Source organism: Vicia villosa, linkage group LG6, assembly GCF_029867415.1.
Source record: "Vicia villosa cultivar HV-30 ecotype Madison, WI linkage group LG6, Vvil1.0, whole genome shotgun sequence".
Lineage (NCBI taxonomy): Eukaryota > Viridiplantae > Streptophyta > Magnoliopsida > Fabales > Fabaceae > Vicia > Vicia villosa.
Window position 1 is genome coordinate 104,081,709 of NC_081185.1, and position 16,869 is coordinate 104,098,577.

The 16,869-nt window shown below is 34.2% G+C and overlaps 1 protein-coding gene across 1 annotated transcript; it reads right to left on the reverse strand.

Annotated features, from left to right (window-relative positions):
• Positions 1-864: 864 nt before the first annotated feature.
• LOC131614267 (uncharacterized) lies at positions 865-2,139 on the reverse strand. Its single transcript, XM_058885878.1, has one exon. The coding sequence runs from the start codon at positions 2,137-2,139 to the stop codon at positions 865-867; it is 1,275 nt and encodes a 424-aa protein (XP_058741861.1).
• Between the last annotated feature and the right edge of the window lie 14,730 nt (positions 2,140-16,869).

Below are 16,869 nucleotides of genomic sequence, written 5' to 3' on the forward strand. Positions count from 1 at the left end.
CCTCCAGCTCCTTCATAGCAGCAAGTTTGTGGTGTCCCCTCGTGGAAGGATTGTTCCAGATTCTGTTGACATACTCTTCACATTTAGGATCTCTAGACCACACCTCTTCAAACCTGAAAATATACCTCCGTTTCTTCCTGCCTCTACCCCTGTCAACCTCCGTTTCAATTCGCACCGCCGCATGGTCAGAACCGTACCTTGAGAGATGATTTACTTGGATTGGTGAGAATTTGTTGATGTAAGCCTCGGTGGCGACACACCTGTCAAGCCTGCACTGAATGTTGCTTGTGCCATGCCGACCATTAGACCACGTAAAGGGGTACCCCTCAAAACCTAAATCCTGAAGGCCACAAACATCCATCGTGCTTCTCCCCACTGCTAGCTGATTTGCAGACCTAGCATTACCCCCCTGTTTCTCCTGCTCCCATAGAATGTCGTTAAAGTCCCCGAAACAAATAAATCTGCTGCCACTTTCGTTGACTACCTTCTGCAGGAGCTCCCAAGTCTTCTTTTTGTTATGGTCTTCGGGGAAACCGTAAAGACCCAAGAAATGCCACTGCTGACCGTCGAGCTCATCTACCACAGAACCCCCCACATGATTTAACGAGAAAGACTCAATGTTAATCGGGGTATTTTCCCGCCACATAAGAACCAGTCCCCCAGCTCTCTCCCTGCCAGAACCAGAACACTCCACCAAATGATAGAAATCAAAACCAGTCTTTACTTTTATTGCCTGAAACTCCTCTTCCTTTAATCGTGTCTCCATCAGAAAAAGGATGTCGGGATTTTCAATTCGATTGAGCCTTAGCAAGGCTCGAACTGCACGGGGATTCCCCAACCCCCTGCAGTTCCAACTGACGATTTTCATTGGGTAAGGCGGTGTTGGTCTTCCAACACCACCTCTGGTATGAGCTTCTGTTCATTCTTCGCATTTGTTGCTACCGCTTCACTCCTCCTCTTTTTTTCTCCACTACCACATTCATCGACATTCCCTTCAATTATCATCACATCAACTAGAGGTCGCTTTCCTATCTCCTGTTCTAATTTCTTCTCTTGCCTGCATAGAGTCTTTCTCGTTGTTGACTTTCTTGTCCACTTCTTCTTCCTTGCACCCGAGCCCTTAGGAATGAGGTTTTTCCCACTGCCAATATTTGATATGTCTACTGCTCCTAGAAATTCCGCTACAGCTTCAATCTCCAGAACTTGAACTCCAGGTTTGGCAGCCTTCTCCTGCACCACTTCCTTCCCCTTCCCTCCATTCTCATCTTTCTTCTGTTCTACTTCCCCGTCACCTTCCTTTTCTTTATTTTTTGACCCGCAACCACTCTGTCCCGAGGAAACATTGAAAAGGCTTTTACTGCATGAGCTGGATTTTGTCTCTTTTTTCCGCTGTTCATCCGTGATTTTTGGCAATGGAGAGGCCCTAAGCCATGTTCCGTATGATAGCTCTTGCTCATCTAGCTCTTCAAACCCCTCCTCGCTCAGATCTTCTACCGAGTCACAATCCTTCAGTTGATGTCCCACTTTCCCACACACAAAACAAAACGTCGGGAGTCTCTCATATTTGAAGTAAATCCTTAAGTTCTTCTCTTTGAACCTAACCATCGTTCCCCTCTTCAGTGGCTGATTGAGGTCAATTGAAACTTTTATCCTGAGGAACCTTCCATTCCTGTGAGCCTCGTTCTGGTCGACCTCCTCAAGCGAACCCAGTATTCCCCCCAGCTTCCTTGCCATAGATTCAGTTCTGAGCATTAACGGTAACTCGTAGATCCTGACCCAGAAAGTTCCGAAATGCATGTTTAACGCTGATGGTTGTTCTTCGCCAGAAACACGAGTGAGAATCAACAAATTCCTATCGAAGCTCCAAGGCCCATTTCGCAGTACACTCTCCAGATCTCGTTTTGTGGCGAAGCGAAATAGATATAGATTTTTACTGAGTTCCTGGATCTCCACTGGGTTCTTCAACTTCCAGGCTCCAGTCATGGTACTTGTGAAAGCCCTAGAGTTGAAACTGTTATCAGTCCAAAGCTTTCCTGCCAGGGTTCTTTGGAAAATCTCCTCGCCGCATACTTCTTCTTCTTCAGCTATAACACCCTCCTCCTCTTCTTTTGACAATGGAATCTCTCTCCACTTATCCATGAAAGCAAAAAACCTAAGAGCACTATCCTTGTGAAAGCTTCTACAAGAGAAGGAATACAACACACCAGAAACGGTATGGATGGTCCCAAAAGAGGTTTGGGGCAAAAAAACCAGAAGGCTGGTGGAAGAGAACCCTAACCCTAAAAGCAGAAAGGGAAGGGGAAAAGACACGATAAGTTTTTCTTAGAGAGAAGTTGGAGCCTCTCTCTCTAAAAAAACACGTGAGAAGTAATCTTGATGTGGTCCCAACTTAGTCCATGGCTTGTTTGCAAATATGGCTTCAAATGAAATTGGCTCACATGGCTTCACATCTTCAAATTGTCTTGGATCAATTTGCATGTAGGCCTTGACTTGAACATGAGCTTTGTTAATTGCACCCTATCAAAATAAAACAAAATAAAGCAAAAATAACAAAAACAATTGATTTTAAATTTTGATAAAAATTCAAGTTAAATTCCAAATTAAATTTGAATTAAAATCTAAATTAAAAAATTAGTAAATGAACGAAATTTTATATTAACCAAAACGCATAAATGTAACCATGTATTTTTTTTTTTTGAATGAAATATAAATGCAAACGAATCAATGAACATATAATATTCTTTTAATAATTTTTTAAATAAAATGAAGAACTAAAAAAATAAAAATATGCAAAATGAATGACTTTTATATTGACTTAAAAAAAACAAAAATACGCATCAGATGAAAAAAAGGTAAGGGGCAAAAAATGGGGTATGACACTATTACTAAACACTAATCATTAATTCTTGGGAGGTTATGGATGCCAAAAGGTCACAAAAACTGATCAAAAATCAAGAGTTTGTAACTTCCTGTGTGCTAACACAGATTGTGTCAGGGACACAAGATGATCGTCAGCCTTGGTTTGCTTGTATGGGAGAGGTGACAAGGGGACAACACGTCCCATGTCATGGGATACAACCATGTCGTGTTGGTCTCAAAAAATTTGTATGGGAAGAGCCCTTTTTCACTCGATTTTTGGCCTTTCTTGCTCCGATTCGATCCATTGACCTTTTATCACCTCTGCTTTTGAAGTTTTGTTTATGTTATTGTGATATAGGAATCTGTGTATGGTATGGTCTTTGCTTGTCATTTGGCGGTTATTCGTCATATGGAGAAGGTATTTTTGTAGCATATCTACGCTAGAAGTTCTTATGATCTAGATCTCATCAATGACAGATAATTAAAGAGATGTGAAATTGGAAGATTGATCAAGATCTTGGAGTGATCCAGGAGAAGATTGACTTTGTATCTTGGTGACTATGGTAGAGATTCCATCTTGGATCGAAAATGATCAATTCATGAAAATTTTGCGGGAATTAGGATTTAATTCGCACATACGGCGCCAAACTAGTGGTGCTGATCACTGATACAGTGGTGCAGGGTGGACCTGTCAAGTTAGCACTCTAATGACCAAATTAATTACAAAATTTTATTATTAATCAATTCATAATTTAAACTGTTTAATGTTTCTATTAATCATTAAAATTTTATTATTAATCTAACAATTATAAAATAAAAGTTAACTTCAATAGTATTTATTTATTTCATTCATATTTATTTTATACAAATCATACATTTTTTTTTTTCCATTAAATACATATTAGGCCAAAATAATATCATAGGGTCTAGTAAGAATTGGATTTGGGAAAGGATGGTAACACTACTATCATACCTATCCCACAATCAATAGATAAAGGGAATAAATCGAAAAGATAAAAGAGAATAAGAAATTTGAATTATATGTTCAAATAGGAATCATATTACATTAAACTTGGTGAGATAAAGGGAATAAATCAAAGAGATAAAGAGAATAAGAAATTTGAATTATATGTTCAAATATGATGCATATTATAGTAAACTTGATCAGTAACATAGAGAGATTTTTCTCCAAAATATAAAACAATTATTTATACAATGTTTAAAGTTTCTTAGAAGAATTTTTTTATTTATTTTTTAAGCAAAGATATTTTTGCCAAACTTTGTTCAGGTGAACAAGACTTGCCTTTAATTTTTGTGTGTGAATTATATGAAAATGTGATGAGCTACATGGCTAATTTATAAGACTTTTGACATTTGTGTCGTCACATTCTATTTTTAAAATTTTAATTGTTATTTAATTTTATGAATTAAGGAGAAAATAAATATAATAATTTTATATAATTAGTAATATTTAACTTTTTTTTATTTATTTTTGAATTGATATTAGTGATTATTTTAAGTTAAAAACCGGAATGATTTGAATTTGAATTGGATATACAGTATGTCTTTAATTTTATTTTTAGCAAATAGATTAATTTTAAGTTTTTTTTTTAAATATTGTTCTTAATTTCATATTTTATTGATAAAGTTTATCAACAATTTTATTTTGGGGAATGATGGTTTTTTATAACATTATATCTTGACAATCAAATTGTAGTTTATAAAAAAAATTCATTTAATCTTGATTTGTAATTTTTAATAATAATTTTTTATATTTTTATATTGTAAAATATTCTTTTTATGGTTTAATGTAATATTAAATAAAATATTTGAATAAATCAATCAAAAACATAAAAAGCAGTTTATTAGTTAAAATATACATAACTCAACATAATATAATTTAATAAATAATCATTGCATGTAAAAAATATAAAAATAATTTTAAATAAAAAATTAAAAAAAATTAAATTTAAAAATTTGCCTTAAACCTCAATGTTGGACAACTTCTTTTCTGCTGAAATATATATAGAAAGAGTTGGAAAACAACTAAATAAGTTCATAGACTACATCATAAATAAATAATTAACATATAACAAATAATTTATTTAAGTAATTAAATAAATAGAAATATAAATGAAAAATAAAAAATATTAGCTTTAATTTTTTTTTTTTAATTTTGGGGTTCATTTTGATTCTTTAATCTAAAAATATTTAATATTGATCTTTTAAGTCTTCAAAATGTATCATGTTAATCATTTTCATCTAATTAACAACAAATTTAATAATTGATTTTTGAATTTTTCCATAACTAATTAGATGAAAGGAATTAAAATAATATTTTTTATGAGTTAAGAAATTAATATAAATTTTTTTAAATTAAAGAATAAAAAAATCTTAAAGTTGACGTAAAAAAAATATTAAACGACACATAGTGAGTAAACTTAACTAATGAAGTAGAGAAGGTGGAGGAACCGTATTCTTTTTATATGAGTTATATCACACACTAATAGTGTTTATTGTCACAATATTTATTTTGTTTCGTTTTCCTATTCGAATGTTGCAAGTAGTTAGGTAATTGTCATGTATATTTGCAAGTTTTAAATATAATATAGGATGGTTTTTATAAAGGTCATACTAAGGAGTTCCTCCAGGCATATTTTTTAAGGATTTTAAATAAGGAAAATATTTTTTTATTTTTTTTATAATTTTAATGTATTCAAGAATTTTCAAAAAAAATATACCTTTTTATTTTTTAAAAAATTCAATTATTTTCGGAAATGCATTAAATACAAATATGACAAAAAATGGTGAATGATTAAAATTTGAAAATAATATGACATGTCTTCATTTAAATTTTTATATGCAATTTATACTATTCAGAAATAAATTTCTCAATATTGTCAACTCAGAAAAATGATTGATGTTTTTTTTTATTGACAACATTGAAAGGTTATTCCAAAAATACAACAACAACAAAATCAACACCATTATGTGAAACATATTATAAGGACAAAAAAAAATGTTTGTTCAAGATAGAAGAACATTAAAGATTTTTTTGTCTTGCAGTTCATCTCAAAAGAATGATGCATATGAGTGTGAGATGCTTACATCTAAGTTAGGATTAGAGTAAAATCTCTCTAATGAATGCTTTTATAGTAAAATTTGATTATTTTATCCCTTGATTATTCCAAAAAATCGAAGGAATAGATCATTTAGTTTACACATAATATTTATCTTGTTTCGTTTTTCTATTCGAATGTTGCAAGTAGTTTGGTACTTGTCATGTATATTTGCAAGTTTTAAATATAATATAGGATGATTTTTTATAAATGTCATGTTAAGAGTGTCTCAGAAATACTCTTTAAAGATCCCAAATAAAGAAAAGAATCTTTAAAAAAACAATTTTTTCAAATTCCAATGCATTCAAGAATTTTCATGAAAACATACTTTTTATTTTTTAAAAACTCAATTATTTTTATTTCCAATGCACTAAATAAAAATATGGAAAAACAAAGCATACCTTTTTAAACCCTTAAAATTTTTCCCATGAAGCACTCTTTGGCATTTTCCTTTTCATAAATATAAAAATATCATGTTGATACGTTGCTTTTATGTTTTTATGTGTCATTTTTATCTATCAAATACAATAATGGAATTGAAAACATGAGAACAATATTTAATTGTGAATTTCTTAATACACTTTTATAGGGGTAAAATAAATCTCTGAAAATTCAAAAATATTATTCGGAGATGCATCTCTGAACACATTCTAAATCAATTTTTAAAGTGTTTCGAAAACACACATGTTTACACGTTATTATTATTTGAACTTTGGATTTAAACATTCAGTGGTATTTTTGGATATGCATATTTGAAAATATTATTGTTATACCAGCTTACTGCATGATAACCCCTACCACTATTTCAGTATCTTCATTTTCCCCCATAGCCAAAACCTACCACAAAACTTCAACCATTCTCAATCAACTTTTCGTCTCCAAACCAAATTTCAAGTGTTTTATGTAACATCCTATAAATTCCATTATTTGATTTAATTGGAATTTAAATTATTAATTTGGATTATTTGGAGTTTTGGTGATTTATTGGAAAATTATGAAAAATAAAATAATCGGGCCTAGTGTGATAGTGAGTAAAGGGGAGGTGTGAGCAAGTAGGCCTTACTAAATTAATTTTTATTTTTCATATATTGAGGGAATTTGAAAAGAAAATGAAAATAGAAAACAAAGAGGAGAAGGGAGAAGAATCAAACGTACGTGAAAAGCAGAGGAAGAGGAAGCACTCAAGATTTTTTTGGCTAAGGTAAGTGGGACTAATTCCTTTTAGCCTATATTATTGGTTTGTGAATGATAGAATTGATTAGGTGTGTTGTTCTTCCCAATTGAATGTATTAGAGGTTTTGGGGTTTTGGAATCTATAGGGTAGATTGGATGAATTTGATGAAATTGAATGATTATGGATTATACTTGATGTTAGACAACCCCAAAGCATGATAGAAATGTGTTAGAATATTGAATTTGGCACTGTTTTGATGTTGCAAACGTTTTGGTATATTTTGGTTTGAGTTGGAGAAGGTGAGATGCTGTCAAAAATGGGATTTTTCTGCTACTGGTACGTTGTAACCGGTTACACTCAGGGTCGTAACCGATTACAGTAGCGGAAAATAACTAAAAATGGGGTTTTTTGGTCTGGTAATCGGTTACACTCGGGGCCGTAACCGATTACGTGTTAATTTTGAGAATAGCGAATTGATTTACCTCATTTGTAATCGGTTACACCATTTTTGGTAACCGGTTACACTGAAGCCTTTTTGAAAAATAAATGATTTTCGTTATGTGTAATCGGTTATGCCATTTTGGAAACCGGTTATACTGAAGCTTTTGAAAAATATTTTGTTTTAAATTTTAAAAATTCATATCTTTCAAACCGTAAGTCCGTTTTAGTCGCCGTTTGGGTGTTGGAAAGGTAATCGAGTATTCTATCTAATAAACTGTTTTGACGGATAATGGTCCGATTTTATTTTGAAAATCTCGATTTAATTCGTTTATGGTGTGCTTGTATATTGTGTGCATAATTGGATGGATGTGACAATGTGGTGATGTTGTGGCAACATAATCGTAATGTTAATGTTGCGTTCGGTGTGAAATTGTGTATGATGTGATTGTTTTATTTGTCTTGAAGCATGAATACATTATACTCGGTGTTGCTTTCGGTGAGTTGTTTTGTGATGATATTTTTCATCTTGATTGGTGTTGATGATTAGTATGTTAGATGTGGTGCATGCATTTATAATCATAATTGTGGTTGTATCCCGGTGGTGTTTGGATCAGTGGAAGCTAATTCCCATTGTGTGTTACTAGTGAATTGGCGGTGACTGTATCCCGGTGGTGTTTGGATCAGTGAGATGGGTTAATCCCATAATTTTGGTACCACATGCATTGTGTCTCATTGCATTAGTATGCATGTTCATTATAACATGAGTGGAAGAATTCCAGTGTTATAATGTGGTGATGTGACTTGTGGTTGATTGTAATTGTGAATTGTTGGTTGAATATTCTAAAATTTAAAATATGTTGCAATAAAGTGAACATTTTATTTATGATGTTTTGTCGTTTTAGAACTCATAATATATGTTAATTATGAATATGTCTCACCCTTACTGTTGACCATTTTCAGATTAATGAGTAACAACTTTTGTGCTTGGTGAGGATAGCTTGTAAAGCTAATCCGTTTAGTTTTCGATTGAGTCGGGTGTCATGCTCTGGTATTGTAACACAAGGGAACGTTCTTTATTTTAGAGTTATTTAACAAACTCTTATTTTCGTTATTTGGATAAATTTTGGTTGAGTTTTGAGGCTGTGACCTTTTGGTGATAGTAGTCGATGTTTAACATTATTCAGTTTTATGAAATTCTATTCCGTTTGCGTTAAACATGTTTTTGGTGAATAATGTTGATTTATGTTTGTCATACCCCAAAATTTGCCCATCATATTTATTCATATTTCAGTCCATCTGACTTTCAAATGCTCAAAGATATACAAGAAGGAAGCATGCAGTCTCTCTCCTAAACAACAACCTCTAAACTAGGGTTTTGTATTTCTCAAAGTAAAATCAAGTTCTAAGACCTCAAATGGATCCCATGGCCTCTCATATGCTTCAAAGGGTCCTCATGCCAAGTTTCAAGCTCTGATTCATAGGATTGCTCAGTCAGCTGTTCAAATGATCAACAGTCGACTAGCTTGACCTAAAAGTTAGCTATGGTCAAAGTACAGTCAAAATTCCTGATTTTTTGTCAACATCCTCATTGTGAAGTAGAATTCATCATTTGATAAAAGAAATTCCCCAACCAAAGCTCATTCTCAAGGAAATTTGAGTCTCTACAACTTTGATGTTGGGCCTAAGGTCAAGAAATGCTTCCGCATAAGAGATATGAGCCAAAACATTACAGGTCCTTCTAGAAGCTCGCAAAAAGCTGTTTTCTTCCAGGAGCCATATCTTCAAGATAAAATCTTCAAATGCAAAAAAGCTTCAAAGTGGCTTGTAGAGGACATCTTGAGCTTTCCAAAAAGTCCTATAACGCCTTCATGTGATAATTTTTGAAAGAGTTATGGCTTGTGCAAGTTGGCAAAAAATTGGTGAAAATGCACAAAACTTTAATTGGCCAAATGAGTGTTTTTGAGTAATGGGCTTGCCAAATCACATTTCCCACGTGTTCCTAAGTCTAATGGAGGCCCAAGAGCTAACTAAGATCTATTTTTATGATAATATCCTATTTATTTGATTTTTTATTTATTTAAAAATCAAATAATGTGAATAAAATTATGAAAATAAGATATATTGGAAAAGTGCATAAAATAGCATGAAACTCAAAATAGAAAGATTGAATATATAAATCAAAATCATATTTTTTTTATCAATCATTTGATTTTGTTCAAATCTTTTTAACCCTAGTTTAATTCATTATATAAGGACAACATTATCAAATACAAAGAGAACGAAAAAATCAATAAGGAGGCCAAGAGGAATAGGGTTCCACAAGACAAATATTTCTCTGAAACTAGGGCACAACACAAAGAGGGACTTCAGCAAGTTTCAGCCAAAGCTAAGCATTCAGCTATCCTCCTGGAGATCCCAGGAGTCTGTCCCAACCACCACTGAAGCCCGAAGCTCGTTCAGCCACCTCCCTTAGCCGTCACAAGTTGGTATGCGTTTTTCAAACTTCAAACCTTTAATCCAAGCAATATAATTGAGTTTTATGCATATAATTATGATCAACATGGTGTTTAGATCCTGTTAGAATCATCGTTGGTAAGGTTTGGTGTAGGAACGAACACATGCCATTGTTAGGGCATATTATTCACGTTGCTTCGTATCTCATGTTACAGTGCGTTTCAGCCCAAAACAACGATGCTATTGAATTCGTAGCACCTTATTTATGTGATCTGGGCAGCCTTGGCCTTTGTTTAGTTGTGATTTCGCAGGTACCAAAAGGCAGCCATGGCAAACAAATTACCTACGGAAAAATCCGCAGGTAAATCCACAATAAAGTTCGCAACAAATTCCATAGGTCCGGAGGTTGAAGACGACGACGTGGATTAGGGGTGATCGTATCCGAACCAATCCAAAAGGAAAACCGCAAACCGAACCAATCCAAACCGAAAACCGCAAAAACCGCGTTTGGTTTGGATGGTTTTGGATGATTTTTGGGCCAAACCGCACGGTTCGGTTTGCGGTTTTCATTTCACAAAACCGAACCAAACCGCATATTTAACTAAACTTTTGAATTTCTATAATTAATTTATTATATTTTCAATCCAATTGCAATATTGTACACTCACGTTACGTGACTCACTATTCCTTCATTCTTCCTTCCTATTCAACATTTCAACTTCATTCTCTGATTTCTCTCTCACTCATTATAGAGAAGCATTTGGTGTATATGTAGTACTGATAATATTTAGTCCTGAAGTTGTAATGTTGTATTAATATTTAGAACTGAAGTTATCTGATATTTGTATATGTAGTATGTAGTTTATTAGTTAGTATGTAGTTTATTAGTATGAAAAATTGTATATAGTATGTAGTATGAATAACTGAAGTTATATTAGTAATTTAGTATGTAGTATATGTAAAGTACATAGTATGATACTGTAAAATACATGATACACTTATATGGTAGTAATTTTGGTGTAAAATACATATATGGAAGAATGAATTATTTTGGTGTAATTAGTATGAAAAACTTCTTTTTAATGGTACTGTAATATATGTAATATATGTATGGAATAATGAATTATTTTCCTTTTTTTTATTTCAGTACATTTTTATTTTATGGTGTAAACCGCAACCCACCGAACCGAACCTAACCGCATTAGTTTGGTTTGGTTTGGTTTGGATGACTTCTTAAAAATTAACCGAACCAAACTGAACCGCATGCATTTTTATCTCGCGGTTAGGATGACTTTTATGCTCAAAACCGAACCAAACCGCACCGCGAACACCCCTAACGTGGATATTGGAATCTTTGACTGATGGCGTGGCGTGTGTTCATTCGTAGGTCAAACTTGGCAGACTCTCTCCCCATTCATCATTGGCTGCGCATGAAATACATGGGACCCACTCTGAACTTGTTTTGACTGCCCCCACTAACCATTGTATTTATTTTATATTTTATTTGGGTTATTTTAATGTCAACTAAAAAGTCTGGTACAGATGGCAAGGGGCATTTTAAGTGTGCCAAGTGAAGGGCCTAAGTTCGATCCTCAGCCCCAGCAATATTTTGTTCAATTTTCTTTGCAAGTTCACACCTCCAGGTCTGGTACAATCACCACATGCATCCTCACGATGCAGCCCCACCTTCCAGCCTTCAGATCATTCTGTTTCCAGATCCAACGCTCCACAGCTTGCAGTTGCATCATGTACCTTCAGAAACTTGATACATAAGATCACATGCCAGGTTTTTTTAGTTTGTTTTATTTATTTCCTTTTTTTTTGTTTTCTTAAATTGCTTTCTTTTTTTTATTTTCTTCTTTTTTTTTATTTTCTTTTTAACTAAACTCATGATACTTCATTCAAAACATAGGTTTTTTATAAAGTCTATTTTTTTCCTTTATTTCATAAAATACTTAAAAATGTTTTTTAAATTAATAAAATAATTTAATTTTAGGCTAATTAATTAAATACTTAAAAATGTTTTTAAATTAATAAAATAATTTAATTTTAGGCTAATTAATTATTTTTAGGTCCAAACCCTGATTTTATTTTTGGCTAACCATTTTTCATCATGACTATTAATCGCTATTTTTCCTTAACCATTTTAATTTTGATCTGTTACCTTATAACTGTTGAGGTTTTTTTTTATTTTCGCGCCTAATTCTTCCTCTATATTGTAACTGCCCCAAAGCATTGTAATAGCTTAGGGTTTCTCCATATTTGCCTGCATATGTTTATTGTAATAGTTTAGATTTACATTTCTGCCTTTATTTTTCTGCCCACAGGTGTTTATTGTAATAGCGTAGGACTTTTAAATTCCGCCTTTAATTTCTGCCTTTATTTTTTACTGCGTGGTTAGTAATCTTAGGGAGTGCAAGCCTTGTTCAAAGTAAATTAGCTCACTAATTATAAGATAAATATCTGAATTAATCACGTGATTGTCGCACCCACACACCTTTAGGGTAATCCCTCTCGTTACCTTGTTGCCTTATTTATCTGTTGCCTGTTGCCTCTAATTGTACTAAATAGTCACGTCCCTCGATTCTGAGGATACCTAAAGCAAGGTTTCCTAAAGAGATTAAAAATCATCTAGTCCCTCGAAGTTGCCTCGGTAAAAGATGATTGTCCCAGTTGCTAAGGTATCCTCGCATGATGCCTAAAAATATTAATGACTATTAAATCCTTCCCTTAGACTACCTGCCTTCTTTATGGAAAGGGACAGTCTTATGGCGAACGATACTTTTCTCGATGACCCTTAAACATCCAATTGAAAGACTTCCTGCCCTCTCATGGTGTGGATGGACCCTTTCGCCCGAAAGACTTAAAGAACAAAAAAGACGATCTTAGGGTAGGTAGTTTTTAATTGCTTGCTCAATTCAAATTCAAAATTCAAACTCTTTTTTCCCCACTAATTTTCAAATACTTTTCAAAAAGACTACGCTTATTTACAAGCTAAAGTTCTTATTCAAGTTCCTATTCACACCCCACTTTTCAAACAATTCAAACTTTTTGAAAACAAGTGAGCTAAGCAATCAAGAGCCCATGGAAAACCATGGATACAAAGGGTGCTTTTAACCTTCCCTTTGTATAACTTACCCCCCGAACTCAAAGTCTTTTAAAAAGGTTTTTCTGTTCTTTTAGCCTTTCTAAAAATTGGATAAAATAAAAGTCGGTGGCGACTCTTGCTTACCGTACATTCATATAAAGTTAGTTCACCGTATTACAATGTTCCTTGGAAAAGCACGATAAATGGTTTTAAAATTTTTATTGAGGAGTTGTAGCATCCTTTTTACAAGTTTTATTCTGAAATTATTTTGTATTCCGCGGGGGATTAGAAGGGTGTTACAATAGTGGTATCAGAGCCTGGTTGGTCATTGTGGTCAGTATCTTATTATTAATTATTCCCTTGTATATGGCTAGTGTGAGTTAACACTGCCGATACTGTGGTTCTAATGAAGATTGTTTTGTGAATTATAAGAACAATGGCTGGAAGAGGTGGAAGAAATGATGACACATTTGCTGAGACTTTAGGAGTGCTTGCTGGTGTGCTGGGAGGAAATCCCAACGAAGCTGGAATTGGTGCTAATAGGAAACTAGGAGATTTTTAGAGGAACAACCCTCCATTGTTTAAAGGCACATACGATCCTGAAGGTGCTCAGAAATGGTTAAAAGAAATTGAAACAATCTTCCGGGTGATCGATTATGCTGAAAATATGAAAGTAAGATATGGTACTCACATGTTAGCTGAGGAGGCTGATGACTGGTGGATTGCTACCAAGACTGAAGTGGAAGCTAGTGGTGGAGCAATTACCTGGGCTGTCTTCAGAAGAAAGTTTCTAAGGAGGTATTTTCCTGAAGATGTTCGGGGAAGAAAAGAGATTAAATTTTTGGAGCTTAAATAGGGTAACATGCCTGTTAGTGAATATGCTTCCAAGTTTGTTGAGCTGGCTAAGTATTATACTCACTACAACAAAAATGAAGCTAGTGAATTTTCTAAGTGCATCAAATTTGAAAATGGCCTCCGTGACGAGATTAAGCAGGGTATCAGATACCAGAGAATTCGTAGGTTTGCTGATTTGGTTGATTGTAGTAGGATCTTCGAGGAAGATATCAACAAGTCAAAGTTATCCCACTCTCGCGAGTTGGTTGACAAGAGAGGAAAGAAACATATGGATTGAGGTAAACCATATGTCAGAGGCAATCAGAAAGCTGGTGGTTGGAAAGGGCCTAGTGGGGGAGACTTTAGTGCTCCTGTTAGGTGCTATAAGTGTGGTGAGTCTGGACATCACATTCATGAGTGTAAGAGCGAAGAGAAAAAGTGTTTCAAGTATGGTAAAGCGGGTCATATTGTTGTTGATTGCAGAGTGAACAAGGTGACTTGCTACAACTACGGTGAAGAAGGTCATATCAGTCCACAATGTACTAAGCCAAAATAGAACCAATCTAGTGGGAAGGTTTTTGCTTTGTCTGGGTAAGAGACTACTCCCGAGGATCGGTTGATTAAAGGTACATGTTTTATCCATGGCACACCTTTATACTGAAGCTTTTGAAAAATATTTTGTTTTAAATTTTAAAAACTCATATCTTTCAAACTGTAAGTCCGTTTTAGTAGCCGTTTTAGGTGTTGGAAAGATAATCGAATATTATATCTAATAAACTTGTTTAACGGACAGTGATCTGATTTTATTTTGAAAATCTCGATTTAATTCGTTTATGGTGTTCTTGTATATTGTGTGCATAATTGGATGGATGTGACAATATGTGATGTTGTGGCAACATAATCGTAATGTTAATGTTGCGTTCGGTGTGAAATTGTGTATGATGTGATTGTTTTATTTGTGTTGAATCATGAATACATTATACTCGATGTTGCTTTCGGTGAGTCATTTTGTGATGATATTGTTCATCTTGATTGGTGTTGATGATTAGTATGCTAGATGTGGTGCATGCATTCATAATCATAATTGTCGTTGTATCCTGGTGGTGTTTGGATCAGTGGAAGCTAATTCCCATCGTGTGAAATTAGTGAATTGGCGGTGGCCGTATCCCGGTGTTTTTTGGATCGGTGAGATGGGTTAATCCCATAATTTTGGTACCACATGCATAGTGTCTCATTGCATTAGTATGTATGTTAATTATAACATGAGTGGAAGAATTTCAATGTTATAATGCGGTGATGTGACTTGTGGTTGATTGCAATTGTGAATTGTTGGTTGAATATTCTAAAATCTAAAATATGTTGCAATAGGGTGAACACTTTATATATGATGTTTTGTCGTTTATGAACTCATAGTATATGTTAATTGTGAATATGTCCCACCCTTACTGTTGACCATTTTCATATTAATGGTAAGTGCCAAAATATAGTTATTTTGTGTATGTAAATAGTGGCACTTATCGATACTTTTTGTTAATACCGTTTGAATAATTCCCCCTTTTGTGTATATTTGTATCATTTGTGTTTTATTACGTTTTCGTGTAAATATGTACCGTTTGATAGTTTTGTTGTCTTTTTGTAGGTATTTTTGCGTTTTCGGAGCTCGAGGAATAAAGTGTCGAAGACACGGCTGCGGACGCGTTTTGAATAAATAAAGATGCTGCTCGGGTGAAGCTCGCGTCGCACGCAAGCGGGCGCGTCGCGCGCTGTAGGAGCAAAAGGAAATAATTTTGTCAGAACTGAGGGCGCGTCACGCCGACTTAGGGCGCGTCGCGCGCTAGGGCGATTTGGTACATTTAGTACAAGGCGCGTCGCGCCGACTGTGAAATTCTGTTTTTGTATAAATAGTTCAGCTTTGTGTTTTTAGGTTTTTATCACCTCTTCTTGGACAAAATTGAGCTCTGATCCATTATTTGTAGTTTAGAGGTTCAAGCAACACTATTGGGTGTCTCATCATGTCGATTTAGCTCGGGTGGTCTCCGATTGTGCCGACAAACACGAGAAGTTTCCGCTTGTTCTTTTTCTTCCCTGTGACCCATTCGAATGATGGGGGTTTGTATGTATATTTTTCCTCTATTGTATGTATATTTGTTGATATTGGGATCGTTTATATATTCGCTTTACAAATCATCATTGTTGTTGTTCTTGATCTTTTTGCTTAAATGCTTCGGATTTGTGTTGTTGCAGAAATGGACATCATAGATCTTGATTAGGAATGATATCTGTTAGTTTCTAGGTTTCAGACAGGATTTCGAGCTAATAACCGTAACGATTATCGATTTTAATGCCTCTGTGTTGTTTGTGTCGGTGGAGAAATCCCAGATATGAATAGTACGGTTGAGCTTTCGTCAGTGTTGCAAAAATGGAAACTGATGTGGCGTCTCGAATGATGCCTAGTGATTTTGATGCCTATTGTGAGTATTAAGCGATAGATCTTCAGATTTAAGTATTAGACGAGTTGAGTAGAAATACGATTCCAGACTGAATTCTCTTAAGCTACAATAGATTGTTTATTTGCTTTTATTTACTTTTCCAGCATTTACTTTTCTGCACCCAATCATGAAACTTAGAACGCGAGATAGTCGAACGACAGTTTTTCTCACCAATCTCTGTGGATTACGATACGATATAACCTATATCACCCGGAAATAAATAATACCTATTACTTTTTGCTTGCCGCTTTACCGCGTCAACAAAATGGCGCCGTTGCCGGGGATTGGTTTTGAGATTAATCGCATTGCGATGGTTTCACGTTTTAAGTTTCGTAAATATGTCCATATCGTATATTTTGTGCATAGTCGCATACTTGTATACTTGTATCGTTATACTTGTTTCGTTTTGTT

Bases quoted from the DNA above. Each gene is read 5' to 3' on its own strand.
- LOC131614267 (XM_058885878.1), bottom strand. From the start codon at position 2,139: ATGGATAAGTGGAGAGAGATTCCATTGTCAAAAGAAGAGGAGGAGGGT.